At 35.4% G+C, this 23,276-nt stretch overlaps 1 protein-coding gene across 2 annotated transcripts in view; it reads right to left on the bottom strand.

The window, feature by feature from the left end:
- Window positions 1-421: 421 nt before the first annotated feature.
- Fcp3C (Follicle cell protein 3C) overlaps window positions 422-23,276 on the bottom strand; it is a 41,822-nt gene continuing 18,967 nt past the window's right edge. The window contains exons 1-3 of one of the 2 annotated variants that reach the window (XM_023162394.2): window positions 15,955-16,100; window positions 13,253-15,760; window positions 422-647 (exon numbers count right to left, since the gene is read on the bottom strand). In XM_023162394.2, the coding sequence (XP_023018162.2) occupies window positions 462-647; window positions 13,253-15,760; window positions 15,955-15,957 (2,697 nt within the window). In that variant the 5' untranslated portion in view covers window positions 15,958-16,100 and the 3' untranslated portion in view covers window positions 422-461. Of the gene's footprint in view, window positions 648-13,252; window positions 15,761-15,954; window positions 16,101-23,276 lie in introns of those variants that run through there. The other variant, XM_074184606.1, reaches the window with a different exon arrangement.

The raw sequence follows: 23,276 nt of genomic DNA, 5'->3' as shown, positions 1-23,276 counted from the left end.
ACAGGGATTTTGATGCCTATGAGAGTGTAGAAATAAGCAAACATATTAATATTATGAATAACGATGGTGAGCCAATACCTAATAGCTTGTTGAAATAATATTTTAATTATCAGATTTACGTGACTATCAGATTTACCTGACTATAAGATTAGGCCACATTGTAAAATTCATTCGAGGCTAGTAGATAATGCAATATTGTCAAATTAATTTTGAGACAATTCAGGTACCTAGCAGAGGTATAAGGACAATATTGTACGTATATTTAGTTTAACCTTCCTCTTGAAGACGATCACTTGGTGATCGAAATGGGTCCTGTCTCATCTGTGAGATATTCTGTGGTAATACGGAAAAGAGGTCATTGACTGGACTATACGTGGATCTCCTTGTGAAATTCCCAAACCGAGGAAATAATAGACAGTCATTATTGCGTGAAACGTTTTTATTAAAAACTTCATCAATCACTAGCTCGCCGGGCACTTGTATGGCGTGTTATCTCTGCAACAAAACTCTCTTCCAGCTGACAGATTGGTTCCGTGCCATTTGTCACTGTGGTTTTTTATGAATAGGTAGGCTCTCTCTTTGAAGACGTTCTCTCTGTCAACCGTAGCGCAAATGATCTCGCTACTCTTTGGCAGGTGTTTGATAATCTGAAACGGGAAATAGGAATTAGTTACTTTGTCTGTGAATTACATACTCACAGGGTTATATCGAAATAGAGAGAGAGACTGTAAATATTACTATAATATTATATCACACAGCTTTCAGGTGAAAAATGAAAACAAACAAAGTAAACTGTTGAAAGTAGGTACACTGACGATAACTAAAAAGAAAAGAAAATATGTGTAGTCTAACACTCGAGAAAATGAAAAATATGTATTTACATTTTTGGAAAAGCAAGATTAGGTTAGGTAAGATTAGGTTAGCTTTTTTTGGAACTTTCGAAAATATTGTACCTGATTATTTTTTAATATTGTTTCGCATTTATTGCGCTTCTTGCTGCTCCATCATAAACATACCCTAAGATCACTGTAATATTCATTAAATTAACCACCAGAATATTTAGATTTTATCTTCTTGAATATTTCTTGAGAATTTGAGAGCAGATTCCATTTTAATTTGAAGAATGACGTAAATCAGTGTAAGCATTAACTGGGAATCAGAAAGAATCTCATTGTCAGCTTTGCTTGTTACTGTTAAAAATGATTCGACAGTAAAACAAGAGAAAAGATGAAATGACCTGGAGACTTGATCATTATTGTATACTCCTTTCATATGGCCTTGGCCTGTTGGATGTGAATAAATAAATACAAAAAAATAAGAGCACTATTAAGTAAAATAACAAAATGTAGGATAACAAATTTAAAAGAAAGAAGGGGAATATATGTATAGAGACTTCTGGAAACTTGAAGAAATCTCACAGTATTTAGAAACATGATAAATGAACGATTCCAAACTGACAAAATATAGTTTAAATCATGCACACAGAAAAGGAATTTCCGGCAAAAAGATAACAATGTGCATTGATAGCAGACAATCCCTATTAGCCTTGAACAGACACCGTGTTACCTCAGAGCTAGTACTAGAGTGCCACCAAGATGTAGTCAAAGCCTCGATGGATAATAACATTAACCTGAGGTGGGTTGAAGGACAGGACAGAAGTAAAGGTAATCGCATTGCCGACTCTTTGGCCAAGGAAGAGGCTGGACTAAGAATTTTAGGACCCAGTGGCACCCACGGCCTGATGACATCGACAACTTCGGAACTAGCCAAACGTCACACCCATGCTCAATCCCTGAAGAGATGGAATGAAATCAATGGATGCAATCTTGCCAGGATCACTCTGGGCAACCCTGGGAAGCTGTTGCCGAAGAAATATCTGGCGATGACCAGGAAAAATCCACGCTCAACAGTAGGATTTCTGGCTGGCTACTGTCAACTAAGAAAACACCCCCACAATATGGGGCTAGTGGACACACATCTATGCAGGATGTGTGAATAGGAAGATGAAACTGTCAGGCATGTCCTTTGCGAATGTCCGGAGTTATCGTCAATAAGAGAGTGTGTGTTCGGCGAGTCTTGGCCGACACCTGCCTATATAAAGGAGATGTCTCCCAGAGACCTGTCCATCTTCCTGGAAAGGACAGGATGGACGATGACCTAGGAGGACAACTCCTTGGGAGGATGTATAATGGGTCACATATGGCCTAAGTGCTGTGGGCCTACGCTCACCCTCCCCACTCTACAAGATACAGATACAGATCATATAAACACTTTCACACGGATATCACAAGGTGCATATGAAAGATATTGCAGTCATAGAGAATATAATAAATAAATGAGTTGAAATAGTCTATATACAGTGCCTTGTGAGGTGATTAGACGTATGAATAAGATAAGTAAAGAACATTTTTATGTTAAACGGTTTTATTGAAACCAAAAGATAATTATGATGCAGATAATGTTCTGAAAATTAAAAAATAATTCCGAAGGTCCTAGGTAGGAATCATCACACCCCTCTCTTCAGCAATATACGGTACTGATCAGATAAAAAATATATAAAATCATTGGTCATAGCGTAACCTGAATAAATGTAAATACTACAGTAGATTGCTGAAGAGAGTGGCCTGATGACTGCTACCTACGACCTTCCGAATAATTTTTTAGTTTTTAGTACATTATCTACATCATTATTATCTTTTTTTTTTCAATAAAACCGTTCAACCTGAATTTTCTTTTACTTATTTCATTTTCAGGTTTTTAGTTGCTGTTCCTTTTAGTTTCATTATTATTGACCATATTGTTTCTATGAGTAGGTAATAGACATGATAACGGTCGACCCCCCAGAGGTCTAATAGAGGGGCAAGGCATTATATACAACAAAATGTGCCTGAGTCTTGAGGAGAAAACGCCAAGTTATTTTGAAAAAAAGGCAATTTTGGACAAAATTGCAAAAGTACTCTTTTCTCTTCATTTTTATCTACCCTAATGTCACACAGTTCTCGACACGTTACAAAATCTTGTTATGGGTAGGAGATCCATACTTGTATCCCGATTGTGAGTTGACAAAGTTCTTTGTATAGATTATAATGATTTTGCATCTTTTTTGTAGTGTACTTTACTATAGTACTAGTCAAGTCCTGTCATTTGATACCCATATTGAGGTAGTTGTGATAAAATATGTAATCCGCCATATTGTAGCTGGGGTCATCTTAGATTTACAATGATACATAATTTATTACAGAAAGGGGGTCAAACTTCAATTACTTAATTTGACTCAAAAGAACAAAAATGGAAAGCTGAATAAAACCGTTTAGAAATGAGGGTAAAGCTTTTAGGCTGTCTACATCTCTTTCTTATTAGTCAGTGAGCTATGCTTGAAGACTGACCGTAAACAAATTTAAAGAAATGAACAACGTTCAAGCCAGTCTCGAATATGCCTACACAGTAGGTTGAATGGACTGACGCCTATCAGAAAACAACTACTCCCCTGGCTAATACCACGAAAGGCGTTGGATTATATCCGACAGGTATCAGTGCAGGAGTCTTCACAGAAACGTTCCTGCATATGCAATTGGCAATACAACTGAAAGAGTCGACCTTCAATTTTGAAACGGACACACTTGCAGACCGGTTTCGGGATCATTAGCCACTCTTCAGTGCAAGATACTGGCCATCATCAACCTAAAGTCAATGATATTCCATAATTGAAAATCCTTCCTAAGTTCATTTCTTTAGATTTGTTTACTGCCAGTCTTCAACCATAGCCCAGTGACTATTAAAAAAGTTTTTCTTGCTTATTCAGAAAAATCAGGCAAATTTCAGTTATGCAGTTGATTAGTACCTCGTCCACTAGATGGAGTGACATTTTGTTGTTCGCTCCAACTTGGGAAGAGAAATGAAATACTCTGAAAGAATTCCGATTTTCAATTATGGAATTTCATTGATTTTAGGTCGATGATGGCCACTATCATGCACTGACGAGTGGCTAATGAGTCCGAAACCGGTCTGTAAGTGTGCCCGTTCCAAAATTGAAGGTCGACTCTTTCAGTTGTATTGCCAATTGCATATGTAGGAAATTTTCTGTGAAGATTTCTGCACTGACGCCTATCGGATATAATACAACGCCCTTCGGGGTATTAGCTAGGGGAGTAGTTGTTTTCTGATAGGCGTCAGTCCATTCAACCATTCAACCCACTGTGTAGGTATATTCGAGACTGGCTTGAACGTTTTTCTATAGATTTGTCTACATCTCCATCGTCGAACAAAAAATGTGGAAAATTTTCAAATAGGAAGTAAACAAAATAACTACAATGAAAACTCTCCACTAAGATGCATTAAATTTATTTTAGATAAAATCTTAAAGGAAAAAAAACCCTTTCAAAACAATTATTTCAATATAAAAATTGATTTGCACGAAAGAAAAAGGGCATTTCGAAACAATTGCTATCATTCGAAATGGAATTGAAACAGATATCACTAATAAAAATACTTCACAACGGAATATATAGAGTGGTCCAACGAAAAGTATGCACCTTGCTTTCCTCCTTTTTTTGTAACTTGCAACCGTTTTTTTAACTTTTTTTGTAACTGGACGTAAGTGTCTTTTTGGTGGTACAAAACGTCAGTTTAATTTCAATATTGTAACTTTTTCAGTGCTTGTGAAAAAAATTGTTATACTAATTTTATGTACCCCCTTTAAGGGGCTGTATCTTAACAAGGGATGATCCAATGAAGTTTCTTTATATGAAAGATCCTATCTTCTTTCGATGAGGAATCACCTCCCTAAATGTTTTACACTTATTCAGTTATTGTTGTAGGTAAATTAGAATTCAGTGACATTATTGTAGAACGAGTAAACTACTGAGTTACGGTAATGAAAACGTTTTCCTATAATGAAGAAAACAACACTAAATTAGTTGTTATTAGTTTTGTTTTCTCCATTAGAGGAAACTGTTTTTATTATTGGGACTCGATAGTTTACTCGTTCTACAATAAATATAACGTTTATATTTTTAGACTGTGGCAAATCATAATTCTCCACGAAATGTCTTTCAAACAATAATTGCAAACGGATAATGCAAACGAAAAACCATAAAAGGGTTTTTTGTACAGTTCATATTACATGTACGTATGGACAATAGTGAAAACGATGTTTACTTCCAAATTTTGTTCGAATCTCCCTGTAGTACGCTGTACATACGAGCACACATCTAAGAAAAAACATGTTTTTTGACCATCCCGGCTGACCACGGATCTCTCAACCCCTTCGTTAGTTCTCACGGTCTCGCATCGACCGTAATGCATAATGGACCTCTATTAACCGAAATTACAGTCAATACAATACACCTACGCGGACAAAAAATTTAAATCACAACTGGCCACCTGTACAAAAAACATTATCTCGTCCATTCCGCTAGAGGATTTAAATACGTAATTACGGCGGGGTGTAACTTCCCTCGCAGGAATTTTCCACCCCAGTAATCGCAGAGAACTAACCGGTTGAAGATGATGGGGGGACGTGAAGTACCTGGCCATTGGCAGCGGGAAGAAGAAATAAGCTGATGGAAATGTAGAAATCATAAAGTGAATATTCATTATCAAATTGAATTAAATCTAAGAACAGGATAATCTTCGAAAAACGTTTTTGTTTCGATGCTTCTTTAACTTTCCTATGTTTTCATATTTCCATGATCTGGAAAATAAGTAAATCCAGATCACTGAGAATCCGTAGAATTCGGCATAACTCTTGATTTATTTATTATTATAGTGTAAGTAAAACCACAAGAAAGTTCAATAAATGATGATGGTTTTCAGTTTCCACATATTCAAGAACACTCAATTCTAATGATTAATCTTTAACCACATCAGAACAAAACCACTATCTCTCGACGACCGTCTCAGTAACCAAGTTTGCATCTTTAGAAGATCACTAAAACTGAATCTCGCAACTGATCCACTTGTTGAGGTGTATGAGCAGTTTTCAGAACTAGAATCTACAATGTCAGAAATGAGTTTTCAACAGTCAGACAAATTTTGAAACAGCTCAATATCAACAAGGCGTCTGGCCGTGGAGAGAGTCGTAAACCATGGAGAATCAAGAACAGCACACCGGCAGCAGGAGGTTGCAATTGGGGTGGAAGTAACCAGGTTCAATTCAATGTCACAAAACCCCAGCCATCGGTTTTCTCCAAGAAGTTCAATGTCTCCTTACCGAATATAATAATGTCAGGTCAGACAATTCCGCTTCGATAAGTTTGTTGGGGGGTTAAAATGGACACCAATATGTCTTGGCGCAATCATGTCGATGGAATTGCAAAGGCTGCTTCTCAAAACTTGGAATACTGTTCTGAACCAGAAAACTATACACACCTCAGCAACTTTTGATGCTTTATAAAACTTAGATCAGATCTTCTTTGGAGTATTGTTCTCATGTATGGAGCTCTGCCTCCAAATATTCCCTGAAGTTGCTGGATGCCATCTAGAATAGATGGTAAAAAATTTGGTATATAGAAAAATAAGCTGTCTTCCTGAAAATTCGAATATTTTCCCTCTAAATTTTTGTTTTCTCATCAACCTATGAACTATGTTTGAGGATACTCGATACCCCCAGCTATTTTCTTGACAAGTTTTTTTCTCGATGTCGTACTTTCTTTGCTTAAAGGGAACATGTTGAGTCTATGGACTAGAAAAGGTAGCTCTGCCAATATTCAATGTGGACAATGGTGGGAGTTATAAGGAATATATCTGAAAGTGCTATCATTCGTCTTGGAGGCTTGCATCAAATTCTAAACTCTTATCGACGATTCATATAACTAGTGCATCCAGGAATGATAGCTTTTCCTTATTAAATATTTCATACGTTAACATTATATTTAGAGATATGCCATTTAGACATAAATCCTCTATCTACCTGACTTTTTTTGTGTCGAAAATGGTAAATATAGTCCACGTAGCGGATTCAGGTCCATAGCAAGTAATCTTTCCCCCATCACGAGTATATGTATAAAAGGAACTAACAAAGTTAGAAGATTCAGTTTTAGTTATCTCCTGATGATGGTTTGCGAAACGCAATTTTCGAATATAGAACGAAAAATGTATTTTTTATATTTAACCCAAGATCAACTTGAAATTTAGCAAAAAATTTAAATATGTTTCCTTTCTTTTTTACGTTTGTTATTTTCTCTTGTTTCTTGTTCTTTCGAAAGTGAACAAAAAAACGATCATACACTGCTTGAACATCACGCGATAGTTTTTATATTTTTCAATGCGCAAGAAAAATATCAAAATGATTTTACCTCTGGAATAAACAAGTAAGTATATTATTCTGAAGATACCTCATGGGAAATAATATCATATACCTGATTGTATATTTGTGAAATTTAGAGACCATTAAAAGGGCGTGCGAAAAATAGATCGAGATCACATCAGAAATAGGCAGTTAAGCAATCAAAATTGTCATAACACATTTTGAAGTCAGACGGTGAACATCGAGTTGAAAGAAACAAGACGAAAATGATTGCGAATGAACCCCTCTCTAAGAGACGTAAACTTAAATAATCAACGTATATTTTCATATCTACAGAGAAGTGCAACAGACTGATATCAGAGAACACCTTGTACTACATATATGTTTCAGAAGTCAATCAACAAAATTAATATATTCCACATCACAAGACCCCTTTGACATTTTTGAAGATCAAATCGTCTGAGGAAACAATTCGTTCAGGCTAGGATATAATCCAACGCCCTTCGTGGTATTAGCCAGGGGATTATATGTGCCCACTGATTATATGTGAAAAGTTTTTTTTCCGTATACGAGGAATTGGGAAAATTTCGGATATGCGGTTAGTTATCTCGTTCAAATGCAGATGGGGCAATGGCAAACATGTTGTTTATTGTCCGCTTCAGCCTAGTTCGAGGAATGATACTCTGAAGGAATTCGATTTTCAATTATTGACTTTATGTTGATGATAGACACTACCTTGCACTGACGAGAACATCCAGAAACCGATCTGCAAGTGTGTTCCAATAATCGAAAATCTATTGCGGCAATTGTATTGCCTACAGCATATGCAGGAATAATTTCAGTGAAGAATCCTGCACTGACACCTGTCGAATATAATCCATTGCCCTTCGTGGTATTAGCCAGGGGAGTAGTTGTTTTCTGATAGGTGTCAGTCCATTAACCTACAGTGTAGGGAGTTGAGAATGGCCTGAACGAATTGTTCCTTTAGATTATTTGATTTCCTAGCCAATCTTCAAGTTTGCCGCTGACTATTTGTGAAAAATTTGTCGAAGAATTTGAGAAATGAAGAGAATCAGCAAAACACTGCGAATGAACTTAAATTATTTTCAATTCTGAAGCCTCCGAAACGTTAAGAAAAGTATTGTATGTTAGCTGAATGAACATATGCGAAATAAGTGAAAGTTCAGACAGAAAGAAAACAGTTTATTTTTTGTTCAAATTCAACCGTTAACCTTGAATGAACTCAACAAGGGCGAGTTTTTTGAAGCAGCAAAAAATATATTCTTAAAAAACACTACAACTGAACTTGAATGTTGACGAGGTACTTGAATTTCACTATCTGGTAAAATACAGGGTATTTTATAACACAATACATTTTGATTATTTTCAAGCATATATATAAAAAACCTGAAATATCACTTGAAAAATCCATCATATTGAGATAAATATGACCGTAGAGAGTATTTTCAGGGTGAAAAGGACAGATCATATTCTAAAATATTTGAACAGCAATATTTGAATTTTTTGAAATGATATTTTGATTATTTTTTTACTAAAAAAATTTATTTTGACATGAGTAGATTTTTTGCATTTTTTATATTAAAAGTTTAAGAGAGATATTATTAATCTAAATCAATGCTTTTAATTGCCGGTAACATTCTTCTGAAACACCTATGAAAAATATTTGAAAATATTTGAAGTGAAAAGTATTGCCATGATTTTTCTCCAAATAACTTATATACTCCCATTCTCTATACAGAGAATGGGATACTTGTCTAGAAAGGAAGAAAAAAGTTGAAGCCCTTACTTTTTATATATCAATAGAGAAGTCGGAAGCTAAAAAGATTCATTCACAAATAAAAAGTCTATCGTAATCCCTTTTTGATAAATGTTAAATGATTTATGAATTTATTTATCTATGAACCCAAATTTCGATATTTAATTTCAGAAAGGCAATAAGAACATTTTTTTCTCAACTGAATGAATTTAACTCAATGGACTTTCATGAAAAATAATTCAGTAAAATATAGAATATTTGGAAGATCTGTGTCAAATATTTTGTTGGATTATTCAACTCTGGTTATTTTTGATATGTTTTGTTTATAATTTGCATAAAAGAATTTGCATTCGAAAAATATGAACATATAAATTTTAGAGAATCGGAGAATATAGAAAGAATTTACCAGAAATCATTGATATTTGAAATGATTAATGACATATATAAATATTGGATTAGATACAGGAGAAACATGTTTGCATGTATTGATGAAAATATATTCAAGTGCGTAAATATGTTGAAAATAATATTTGAGTTACGAAAAGTGGCAAATCTGATATGAAATAGTGACTCTCCACATATTTTATTCTACGGCAATTTTTATCACAATACGTATTTTAAAACTGATACCACAATTGCTATCTCGGAAACGGTAGATCCTGTAAGGACGGTTAAATGGAACAAAAGTTGCCTATTTAGGGATGCAACACACTGGTATTTTCAGATCTATAAAATCATCAACAGTTTCTGAGATATTTGCAGAAAACTGAAAATGACAGATTTTATTTTTTTGCTCTAACGCCTCCATTTTCAATAATATCAAAATATGATAAAAAAAATTTTGCTTTATTTCATATGCCTTATAATCTGGCTAAACTCATTTTTCAATGCAACGTTTTGTTCATTGAATTCCATCATCAATATACTTTTTTTAAATACGGACCTGCATAATTTTTTATACATTTTCGTAGTCATTATAATTACAAATTCGTTGACATAACACAACATATCTATTTTCCGACGTTTCTTTCCGAAACCACATCATCAATATTCTATCATTTAACTTTTTTTATTCAATGAGAAATCAAATATCAAACTATTGTTGTAACACATAGGTAACAGTATCGTTAATACATCACAAGTTACCGTCTCACGCGATATCGCATCAAATGTTCAAATTGTCTTCCATCATTTCTTAAATAAATACTTGCTCTAGAAATAGTGCGCTTGTGGCAGTTCTCTAACATCTGTGGAGTGATATCGATGCAGGCACTCCTTATTGAATCTTTCGATTCTTCAATATTTTCAAAATTTTTTCTGAAGACTTGATCTTTTATGAAGCCCCACAACGAAAAATCTAGAAGAGGAAGGTCCGTTGAACGTGGCGGCCATTCGATAGGACCATTATTTCCTATCCACCTTCCTGGCATAGTTGTATTGAGGAAATCTCTACAGATTCTCCTGCGAGAGAATGTTGGAAATACTCATATTTTCTTATGAGGCAAATCTTCTAATAAATCAATTAGAGTCCCTGATAAGGAATCCAAGTATAATTCTCCGGTCAGAGATGTTTAAAAAAAGTGGGGGTCAATAATTTTATTCAAGAACACCAAGCCATACGTTAACACCATATCTCCCTTGAAAATTGGTAACTCTATGTAAATATTTATTTTCTTGTCGCCAATGATAATGTATATTCCTGTTGAACCATCCATTATATTGGTAAATGTACCATCAACACACCACAAATTTTTTTACAAGTTTCATTATCTTGGCGAAATTTTCTAATGAACCATCTACAAAAATCTTTTCTACTGTTAAACACATATGAACTTTTCTGACTCGATAAGGCTTGAATTAATTTTTCTTCAAAATTTTCCATATAGACGTAGTGGATATGAATATTACTGGAGTTTTTTCCCAACACCAAATCGTTATTTTCAACACCTCGACACGTGTTTCGATTACCAAGTGAACCTCTCCAAGAGGAAGATTAAACTGTAGTAGCGGATGTGGCCGAATTAAGAGCAATCTCCCTCAGAGATATTTCCTTGTTCTCATTTTTTTTATTTTCCATAAATCCTAAATCAAATTAATGTCACTTTATCATCATTATGAATCTTCTTGGTAAATTTTCGTTATGTGGACACCCGGCGATTTTGAAAAAATTTTTGACTGTACTTACGTATTTTGATGCGTAGATTACGAATCCGAAAGAAAAAAGCGGCGCTCTCCCTTATTTAAAAAGTTACGGTCCTTCAAAGTTCAGAAAAGGGCAACTTTTCAGCCTCCTTTTTCACTAAATATACTATTTAAAAACAGAAGCATTTATTCACTAGGTCACCTTTACACCTTATTCCTCCTTCTTTAACACTTTTCACTTCAATAATCAACATGTTTCTTATAAAAAACTTATTTTAAAAACGAATGCTTCTCCTGGTGACATTATTCTATTTTTAGGTTAGTTACTAGTGACATTTCAGAAAAAAGCGGTTGGTATTTGCCGTCGCCTACTATTTCAAATTCGTAATACACCACCAAAAACCAATATATGATCTAAAGAATGAAGGTAAAAAACATTTGAATTACTTCAGGAATATGGACTGCATCAGTCGTACCAACCATATCATTAACCCTAAAAACGTAAAATACAGTGATATGTAACCAGCAGCTCCGTACATTTTTTAACATTTTTATAAGAAACATGTTGATTATTGAAGTGAAAAGTGTTAAAGAAGGAGGAATAAGGTGTAAAGGTGACCTAGTGAATAAATGCTTGTGTTTTTGAATAGTTTATTTAGTGAAAAAGAAGGCTGAAAAGTTGCCCTTTTCTGAACTTTGAAGGGCCGTAACTTTTTAAATAAGGGAGAGCGCGCTTTTTTCTTTCGGATTCGTAATCTACGCATCAAAATACGTAAGTACAGTCAAATTTTTTTTCAAAATCGCCGGGTGTCCACATAACGAAAATTTACCCTTTTTCAAAAAATCCATAATTCCGTAAAGTATTTTCAACTCGTTGAAAATATCTATGATTAGGTTGTCTTCGTTCAGGAAACAATTCCTGATACATTGCCAGAGATTTGGTAGCATTCCTCAAATATCTCGAATATACAAAAAGCATATCCACTTTTCCGTCATTGGAAAAATTCATGTTTCTTCCTTAAAATCGCTCAACGATTTGAATAACTTTTATTTTGCGTGTGACAATTAACTTGACATTCACATTCTTGTATTTCATGGCTTACTTCAAAAAAAGAAATTATCACTTATTATGTTTCTCGTGAAAATTATCTATAACTTTTTTAATACAGTATTTTTATCAGGTAAATCTTGTTGATATCGTCATTTTCTGAAAGAAATTTTTGCGTAGCTACAAATTTTCAAAAGACGTTTGGAAATTATGAATGGCTTGGTATTGATACAAAGATTATTGGTCTCTCTTCTTCTAGACGACCCTGACAGAAATTCAATTGGATTTCAGTGAATACAAATATTTATAATCTCAATGAATGACATTATCGACAGGAGAACTCTGGATTTCAGTAACATTCGGAAATTCGACCTCAATAAAAAAATGATAGTGATGATGTGGTTTCGGGAAGAAACGTCGGTGAATATAGATGTTGTTATATATCAAAGAATTTGTAATTATAATGACTATGAAAATGTATAAAATAATATACAGGTCCGTATTTAAAAAAATATATTGATGATGGAATTCAATGAACGAAACGTTGCACCCAGATTATAAAGCACATGAAATCAATCAAAAAGTTTCTTGTCATTTTTTGATATCATTGAAAATGGAGGCGGTAGAGCAAAAAAATAAAATCTGTCATTTTCAGTTTTTTGCAAATATCTAAGAAACCGTTGATGATTTTATGAATCTGAAAATACCATTGTGTTTCATCCCTAAATAGGTAACTTTTGTTCCATTTAACCATCCTTATACGACCTACCGTTTCCGAGATAGCAATAGTGGTATCAGCTAAAAAAAACGGCCTGTATATTATATTCCAATCAATTTCACTTATTAAAACGGCGAACAAATATTCATCCCTGAATTATAATATTACTGGTTATAATATTGCAGATGTTGAAAATATATTTCCAATGTCGTTTACTGGCAATTCACCTCTAAACATCAAATCCCTTCACTATTATAACCCGCCCTTGACCTCAACCTGACCCGACAACAAAAATAAATAACAACAAATAAAAGTTCTCACCAACTCCAAGCACTTGTTCGTGCACTGTCGACTGCCCATTGCATTATTCATGAAAGGGTTGTCCATTTCCTGCGTTAAAACCGGCAACCCCTTCGGTTGCTGCTTCGACCCTTTCTTAAACTGCCCGCTCAAGAACACTCCGCAAGTGCAAGGGACGGAACCGACTGGTTTGTCTTCCTCGTTCTCCTCCGAGTGTAACTTTCTGTGGCGGTTGTGCTTCATTCTTCCAAAGAGGGTTGGTTTTTCGGTTTGTGTTACTTCCATCTGAGTTCTTTCTTCAAATGTTCCAGGTTCTTTCGTTGATATGGTTGTATCTACTTGTATTTGAAATTTTGGAGAGTCTGTTGGTAGTTGGTTAGTTCCTTGTATTTTTACTCTGGAATCAGCGTCAGAGTTGTTGCCACTTTTCGAATTGATCGTCGTACTTTCCATTCGAAACACTTCTATGGTTGGTTTGTCCAATGTACTGGAAGTTGTATTACTGAGTAGTTGTTGATTGGTAACTGTTCGTTCTGATTCAAGACCTGGCTTCATTTCTGTGTTATTTGCTATCTCAACAACCGCAGTTTCCGTTGTCGATGATATTGGTATGCCCAAAACCTTTGCCAGAAGGTTGTTTGGCTCTCCCTGTTCCAGGCGTTTCACTGTATCATCTGAATTATCTACAGCATCCCTTTTTCTCAATGTTTTCTTCTCTTCTAGTGGTTTCAGTGAAATATCGGATATTTCAACTGTTTTCTTATTGTCAGGTTCGATACGTGTTATAAGTACTTTGCTGGTCCCGTTCTCAGTCACGGTCATATCTGAATTAGATGGAGCAATGTCTTCTGGTGGCATTACACCGTTGCGTGCTTTTTTCTCCTCGGTGTACTTGAAGGGCATATTACCTCTTGAATCATCTACAGCATCCCTTTTTCTCGATGTTTTCTTCTCTTCTAGTGGTTTCAGTGAAATATCGGATATTTCAACTGTTTTCTTATTGTCAGGTTCGATACGTGTTATAAGTACTTTGCTGGTCCCGTTTTCAGTCACGGTCATATCTGAATTAGATGGAGCAATTTCTTCTGATGGTATTACACTGTCGCGTGCTTTTTTCTCCTCGGTGTACTTCAAGGGCATATTACCTCTTGAATCATCTACAGCATCCCTTTTTCTCAATGTTTTCTTCTCTTCTAGTGGTTTCAGTGAAATATCGGATATTTCAACTGTTTTCTTATTGTCAGGTTCGATACGTGTTATAAGTACTTTGCTGGTCCCGTTTTCAGTCACGGTCATATCTGAATTAGATGGAGCAATTTCTTCTGATGGTATTACACTGTCGCGTGCTTTTTTCTCCTCGGTGTACTTCAAGGGCATATTACCTCTTGAATCATCTACAGCATCCCTTTTTCTCAATGTTTTCTTCTCTTCTAGTGGTTTCAGTGAAATATCGGATATTTCAACTGTTTTCTTATTGTCAGGTTCGATACGTGTTATAAGTACTTTGCTGGTCCCGTTTTCAGTCACAGGCATACCTGAATTTGATAGAGCAATTTCTTCTGGTGGTATTACACCGTCGCGTGCTTTTTTCATCTCGGTGTACTCCAAAGACATATTATCTGTTTTATTTGCTTTGACTTCTTCACAAGTTGATGGGTTTCCCATTCCATTTTCTGTCCCTACTATTGGTGATTCTTGTTTCAAACATTTCACTAAATAGGGATCGGATGAATCATAATCTTCACTCATCATTTTTTCCTCTTTGGGTCCCTTCAGTGGTCTCTTCTTTTCTGGTTCCACCAAAGAAATGTCCCCGAATACATTTTTATTTTTTATCGATTCTACGTTCACTTTGTCAGTATCTGGAGATTTAACTCCCTGTTCCAGACGTTTAATTGTATCATCTGAATTATCTAGACCACCCCTTTCTCTCAATGTTTGCTTCTCTTCAATTGTTTTCACTGAAATATCGGATATGTCAACCGTTTTCTTTTTTTCAGGTTCAATCCGTACTATCAGTACTTTGCTAGTCCCGTCTTCAGTTACAGTCATATCTGATTCTGAGGGAGCAATTTCTTCTGGTGGCATTACACCGAGCCGTGCTTTCTCCTCCTCGATGTTCTCCGAAGACATATTTTTTGTTTTATTTGCTTTGGCATCTTCACAAGTTAAAAATGCTCTGACAGTTTCTGGGTTTCCCATGTCCTTTTCTATCTCTTCTATTGGTGACTCTTGTTTCAGACATTTTACTAAATAAGGATCGGATAAATCGTCATCTTCACTCATAGTTTTCTTCTTTTTGGGAATAGGAGTTATAACATATTTTTTATCACCTGTTTTTTCAATGCCAGGTTTAACTTCTTTTAATGATTTTTCTTCTAGAGTTTTTGACTCTAAGCGTTTTACTGAATCACTCAAATATTCTTCAAGATTTTTTTCATTCGGATGCGCTTCTGGGATGAAACTAGAATGTACTGCATCAATAAGAGCAACCATTTGTATGAGAACAATCAAACTGTTGCAGATTTGCTGAAAGATATCAATAATGGATTCATTTTTATCAAATGATGGAATGAACATTTTCAATATTATCAACCAAGTTATGAAATTTATACGTTCCATACAAGAATAATTAAAAGTTAATAAAGAAAATGTTCCAACTGGTAGCGAACAAATATGAAAAAAATTATTATACTAAAATGAGATAATCTGAATCTACTCACCATTATTATTTTTACTGTCTTCACTAGTATCACATAAACAACTGATTCATGTAATACTTTCTAAAGAGGGTCAATTAGATATGCAATTGTTTTTTGTTTAATACCAAAATATGCAACCTTGTTCAAATTATCAATTTAAACAAACATTACAGCTGACAAATTGAAATTGGATCGTCAAGAATTTCAAAGTCAAAAAGAAAATAGTCTATCATACATTATTTTTTAAATCAATGTTTACTAAACACTGAAACATAATTGAGAACTGAAGACGAAAAGGTGAAATGAAGTGTGATCGTAAGGCGGAGAAAAATTTCAAAATTTTGAGGTTTCCAAAAATCACATATTTAGTGACCTTGGCCAGCAGTCGATTTTTATAAATTTTTGCAGACATAAGTAATGATTTCAAAAAATTAATACAGATCAGCAAAGATTGATTTGTTCGTGTCACTTGAGGTTTAGTAGTTACAAAGGAAATATCAAAACCGTTGATAATAGTGCATCAATTTATTTCATTTTTTAATGAATACATATTATAAATGAAAGTGATTTTTTTCTCAGTATCATAAGGCCATAGCTATGGTCTCCCAATATACAGGGTTAAGATACATACTTTCGACAATATAAAATCATTTATAAGGTACAAAATGTTAGAAATTCCATTTGTGTTTTAGTAAATTCAAGATGAATATTAAAAGCAACCCTATGAATCAACCTGTTCAGAGTTTCAGAAAGTTTTTTCGAGTAAAGTAATTTCAGTAAATAATTTCATTTTTAATTCATATTGGTGTTTATTTATTTCATCCGTACATACAAAACAAGTATGTTGAGAATAGCAAATAAAATGTTATTGGGGATAGTTTGTAGAAAATTAATTACTTTTGAGACTCACCTAAAATATAAATTCAATTGAATTTTTTTTAAATCTGTATTCTTGACTCGATTACGAGTATAAGGATGACGAACTATAAGCAGTTTCACAGAACAGTTTTGCTAAAGTTAACCTCTAATTGAATTTTAACTTCAGTCTAGTGAAGAGTATGCGTCCTTCCTGACAATGGGTTTGTTTCATGCTTTGGAAAATGATACTGGTTTGCTTATAGACTGATCAAGTTAGGGGTATATTATACTTATCAAGCCTAATCAGTCCCGAAATCTCTTTATAGTTGCAGAAAAAAGAATAATTCGAAATGAAAGAATTGAAATTGGCCGCGTGTCTGTTGACCAATGAAATTGATCGTGTCTGTAGCGGAGTTGCCAAATATATTGGTTTTTAATATCCAATCACAGATCTGATGATCCAATTTGACAGACGCCATTTTTGTTGTTATTGTTGTCAAGTCGGTGTGAATACAACTGTTACAATTATATAATTACAGAACGTTATTTTGTAAAATGTGGGTCTCGGCGGGTACCTATTTTGCCGCATATTCCGTGACATTAGTTTACATGTAGTCTACATTTCACTGTACATATTTTTGCTTCTCATTTCAGTCAATATACTGCTCCTTGGCCGAGATAAAATGAAAATTGAATCAAAACTTTTCATCCTTCGATAAAAAACAAAGTCTGAAATGAATGTCATATAAATAAAAGGATCCTACTAAATATACCACCTACCGTTTTAATTTTTCATTCTTCATTTCGGTACTGAAGTATTCCAAATTTTTCAAGTAAAATTCATCGACTTTTGGTGAGTTGTCGGAAGTCAGCTTTAACAAAACTAGGCCTCGACATTCATTTTGAAATCATTTTAACAAAAATACGAAGTTTGTGGAAACCATTGACATTAGTAAGAGCACATTGTCGCATACACTACAGAGGGCGCTGTACTGGATGTAATGGATGACAATATTGCAAATTTTATCATATGATTAATGATATTATTACCTCAGAAGCTTTTGTTGGATCAGTTCGAGTACAATCAATTCTGTCTATACTTGACCTCATTCAACCTTCCTCTCAAGTTTTGGAAGATTCAACAGATTACCCAAGCGAGCCTATAACGCTTGAATTTAGTAGCTACATTAGAAAGAGGTATGTATGTAGAAATCTTTTTTTTTATAATGAATTGCAGTTGTACAGATTGAGGATTGTACTGTTTGCTATATTTTTTGATTTTCATAACTGTATATTATTAAATAATGCATAAAATCATAGTTTAGGTAAATATTTTGTGATATATCGACTGTGTACTGATTTTAGATATAGAACTTATTTGCAAAGATGATTTTTCGTGTACATTTCATTCCATGTGGAGAATTTTTCATTAATTGAAACGTCAACGGGTTCATATACACTTCCATAATTAAATTGATAATTAGAGGCTTCGTAAATTTTACAATTTGGCAATGTTGATTATTTCTATTGTTCCTATTGGTCAATCGAATAAGAAGCGGGAAGAAGGGCGTGACGTCACCACCCTACCACATTCGATTTTTAATAATTAATTATGAGAAAACTACGGTACTTAGAGAGATGAAACAAAGTGCACTGTTTTTCAATTTGAAATTTCTATCAAGTGAGCTATTAACCAAAAATCATGAAACGAGCCTATTAACCCTGTCAATAGAAATAACAAGCTTCTCCAAATCTGTGGATTAGGCAGACGTAATCACATTTCAGAAAGGTAAAATTCAGACAAAAACCCCATGTTTTGGCTTATCTTCATATAGCTGCAGAAGTAAAGTGGTTCCCGTAATACTGATATAGTTGAATAGGTAAAACTCGACGACTCACTGATGAATGTTGTAAATTACGCCAATTTTTTTTTTGAGGAAAACACAAGCACTACAGTAAAATCCATAAGGCGTTCTCTGAGCGGTGCCTGTGATAAAGTAGCGATTCACATTGGATTTGAATCGGTGGAGATTAAATCTATTTGGAAAGACGTTCTCAGGAAGTTTATTCCACATGCACGCAGTTCGAGGTGTACTGAGTTGAACTTCAAAATGATGAGCAGCCACAGTCCGTCGCGTATTTCTGATATGTACCGCTCTTGGTGGAATCAAATGTGCCAAGTCACTTGAACATCTCCCGTGAAAGTATCTATAGAAGAGAGACAAATCTCCAATCTTTCTTCGATGTTCCAGACTATCAAGGTTACACGTGATGTTATCGTCTCCAATCAGACAGATGGCTCTTTTCTGAATGAAATCCAGCAACTTCAGGGTGTTGGGGGCAGAGCTCCATACATGAGAAAATATTCCAAAGAAGATCTGAGCTTTATAAAGCGTCAAAAGTTGTTGAGGTGTGTATAGTTTTCTGGTTCGGAACAGTGTTCTAAGCATTCGAAAAGCAGCCTGTGTAATTCCAGCTCACTCATCTGAAACTTGCTTCCACCATAAAATGAAAATTCTGACCAGGTTGGCAACAGGCGCTTGGCAGGGAGTATCTGTCATCCGGCCTCGAGCAGTAAAAGTTCTTCAGGTGTGTAGACCTCTTTACTTTCGGAGTTATCAGGTTACGCAATCCATGCTGTTATAGCTCTGTGAAGAATACTAACTAACACTCATAAATAAAATATGATTGTTTCAGCCTCCATATAACAATCAGAACAGGTTTGCACCCCACCAATTGTTCTTGCTAGGTAATCAAAATATATACCGCTTGTCAAATATAGGAAGAGCTTTCTTTTCTGTATGGTTCTACCCACTATATTTGCTAACGATGAGAGCATTCAGTTGCAATAATAATCTCGCATTGTTTCCAATCTCTTTCGTTCTGATACATAGTCTGTCGGGGAATGCACAGGTTGAGATAATTCCGAAATTAATAATAATAATAATAATGTTTATTTCAACTGATTTCAACTGAATCCACTTTGGCGAACTCGCTTCAGCATAACATCTGGTCAAGCAAGAGTCCAAACAAGGTGGGTCACTTTCAGAAGGGGTGTTTTTCAGAGTGATTCCCTCAATCCCCTTCTCTTCTGCATCTCACTATTGCCATTATCCGTTGCGCTCAGAAATACTCGAGGGTATAACTGTGGCACCCCCGGAAACCGGAGGTACAAGGTCACCCATCTGTTTTATATGGATGATCTTATACTTTATGCCTCTGGAGAGAAGGATCTCCATCAGTCCTTGAGGGTGGTGGAAGAGTACACGCATGCTATGGGTATGAAATTCGGGATAGACAAAGTTGCTGCAACAAATATGCTTGCCGTTCCAATCTTACTCTACTCGTTTGGAGTAGTGAAGTGGACTAGGGAGGAGCTGTATCAACTCGACGTAAAGACCCGAAAAATGATACATCTCTATAGAAGTTTGCATCCCAAATCGTCTGTTCTACGGTTGTACTCCCCACGACAACAGGGAGGCCGTGGACTTTTGAGTTTGGAGTGTCTACATGACAGAATGGTACTGGATACAGCCTGTAAAGACGTCAGGAGTTCGGATCCTCTTCTCCTCCTCATAGTCTTACGGTATTGACGAGACAACGGTGTTGCCCTACGCTCCGGGGGATTTTGAATCCGTTGTGGGGAACGAGAAGTACCGAATTTATTGGAACTATTCGTTCCCCACCCTCAGGCTCATACAAGCTAATAAGCCTGATGTAGTCCTTCTCGACCACCAGAGCAAAACGATATTTGTCGTGCAGTTTTCAGCTAATGGCGGGACGAATGTCGTGAGAAAAGAGGAGGAAAAACGGATAAAATATCGAGATTTTCTCTTCGAACTCCGCAGACTCTATCCAGATCACTCTGTCAAGATGGTTGTTCTGATTATTGGAGTCATTGGTGGAATGATGTCCTCTCTGCTCTCGAATCTCAAAACCATACCGGCTTGCCACACTAAGGCAAAAATCTTAGCCGCACAGATGCAGAAGGCTGTCATTCTTGGTTCACTGCGCTTGCTCAGAGCACATGATTCTCGAACCAAATGATCACTTACCCCACGGTATGGGGAGTGGTCATTGGTTGATAATGCTGGCGCGCCCTCTCGAATGTATCGGGGTTTTGGAGGATAGGGCATGACCAGCGCACACTACGGCAAAAAAAATGTTTATTTCAAAATGTACAAAAAGATAAAAGACAAACATCCAACAAGTAAAGAAATAAACATAACAAATCACTGAAGCTTACAGAGCTTCCATATATACACATATACATACATATATATGCATACACATATACATGCATCCACCCATTGACAAAAGAAAAGTGAACAAATCAAAAACCACATAAGGAAAAGTCTTGAGCGTGAGTATTTGATTATTTGAAAAAATGTGTAAAATAATCAAATATAGTATTGACGTAGGGGAACATGTTTTGTGAATGGAATAGAACACCATACACACGCATATACACAACCTACATATACATGCATATACTTAGACACATTCTTGCAAACATAAACTCAAACATATAAATTTACAAAGATCTAAAGAGCGTTGATTGTGGAAGAGGATGATTATCAAATGTATTGGGTAGTAATGTATCCAAATTTTAAGTTTTTTTTTATAAAGCGGATTTGAGTTAATACCATTTCAACTCTATTGGTAATAAATTGTAGATTTTGGGTCCCAAGTGTTGATACGATTTTTGAAATTTGGTTTTTTCGGGTTAGGGGACTTTTGATGCATTTTCTTTATGTCTTGTTGAGTGGGGATGATCTATCATTACGAGTTCAGTTTTATTTCTATGCTGCCTCAATAGTAGACTATAAACAAATAATATTTGCTTCAGATCAAAAAGTTTTGTTGCTTCGAAAAGCTCGTTAGTACTTGCAGATTTCTTAGATGGATATCTGCAGTTCCCCCCCAAGTTACTATTCCATAGGTAAAGGATTTTGAGATGTTCTATATCTAGTATGTCTGACACTTTTTTACAGAAATTGCTTCCTAGATGTACTTTGCAAACTCCCCTCGTATGACAAAACAAAATCGACAACCAAAACACTCCATTAGGCACACAATAAAAGTATACATATTAAAGCAAGCAGTTCCAGTCTAACCACTTGTTGAAGTGGGATAGATATCTGGTATATTTGCCGGAAATCATTACTGCGAGTTTTATGCATGGTCGCGGCAGAGCGGGGAGGTCGCCACTAGCCACGAAAACCGAGAGAAGAATCAAGGGGGCGCGTTATGCAACGCTACACGCTTCGGGCCGAAAAGGAAGGTCAACTTACTGAGGGGCCCGAACAGGATTCTCTAGTATTTATGTTCGTTGAATTACCATTTATTATCTATCCGCTGATCACGAATCTTTGTATTCGGAAACACGCAAGGTGGGTTAGAGATGTCTCAACAAGTAGTTAGACGTTTTGAGTTGTTTATGGACTATCTTCAGAGGTGCATGTGGAAGTATCATCAGTATTTCTAATATAGGGGCACCAGCATCAGTAATTGATAAATCTACGCGAAAGAAATGATTGTTTATGCAATTGATTAATGACTAGAGGCAACTATTCGACGAGTCAGCTTCAATTACTTCATGACAACGCAGAATTGAAACATTGAAAACCTGCAGATGTAGCTTTTCTTTAAAAAAGTGATCTTTAGAATATATTTAATTGCCCCTGTATATTTCTTCCGTATAAAAATAACAACTGTCAAATCGCTTCAAGAAAGCCAGGGCAACTGGCAGAATTACAATGAGCCGATTAGACAACAACTATACTACATCGAATGTTTCGAAAATCAATCAAGTTTGTCATACCTTAATCTATCGATGCATTATTTTTGTAGATTGCAAACTCTTGGATTCATTCTACTACTTTAGATGTCAATTCGATTTCCAGATTTTCAACTGCAGTAGATTTCAAAAACACTCCGCATAAAAAATCCAGGGATGTAAAATTTGGAGACTTTGGAGGCCGCCCAATCGGTTCTCGTTTACCAATCCTACTAATAACAGAAAAACTCCCGAGCATCACATATACAGTAAGGTAAAGCGTCAAACACATCAATGTACGAATCAAAAACCATTTAGGTGAAATTAGTGTCATCAGAAGTAAAATTTATTTAGTGAACTGTTACTGATCGAGATAATTGTTTGAATTGTGTATGTGTTATCAAATCTGCTGTTTGAACCTAAGAAGAACGGAGAGCTCACCAACTCCACTTTTCAAGTCCGCATCGAAAATGAAATACTCCTCCGTGATCAGGATAAAAAGTTTAGGATTGTGGTTTGATCCAAAACTTCGCTTCACTAAACATGTCAGCTATCCGAGCCAAACTTCTTTCCAAATCGTGATTTGCTCAACACACAAAACTTAGACTACGCAAGTCACTGATCATGTCAAAAATTTCTTATTGCAACAGTATTCGTGGACCTGCTTTAAGACAATCGGATGTTTTTCAACTACAGCGTATTCAGA

Source organism: Leptinotarsa decemlineata, unplaced genomic scaffold (genome assembly GCF_025532065.1).
Source record: "Leptinotarsa decemlineata unplaced genomic scaffold, Ldec_3_MD MMD2_tig00026354_RagTag_RagTag, whole genome shotgun sequence".
NCBI lineage: Eukaryota > Metazoa > Arthropoda > Insecta > Coleoptera > Chrysomelidae > Leptinotarsa > Leptinotarsa decemlineata.
This window is presented reverse-complemented; position numbering and strand designations above follow the sequence as displayed.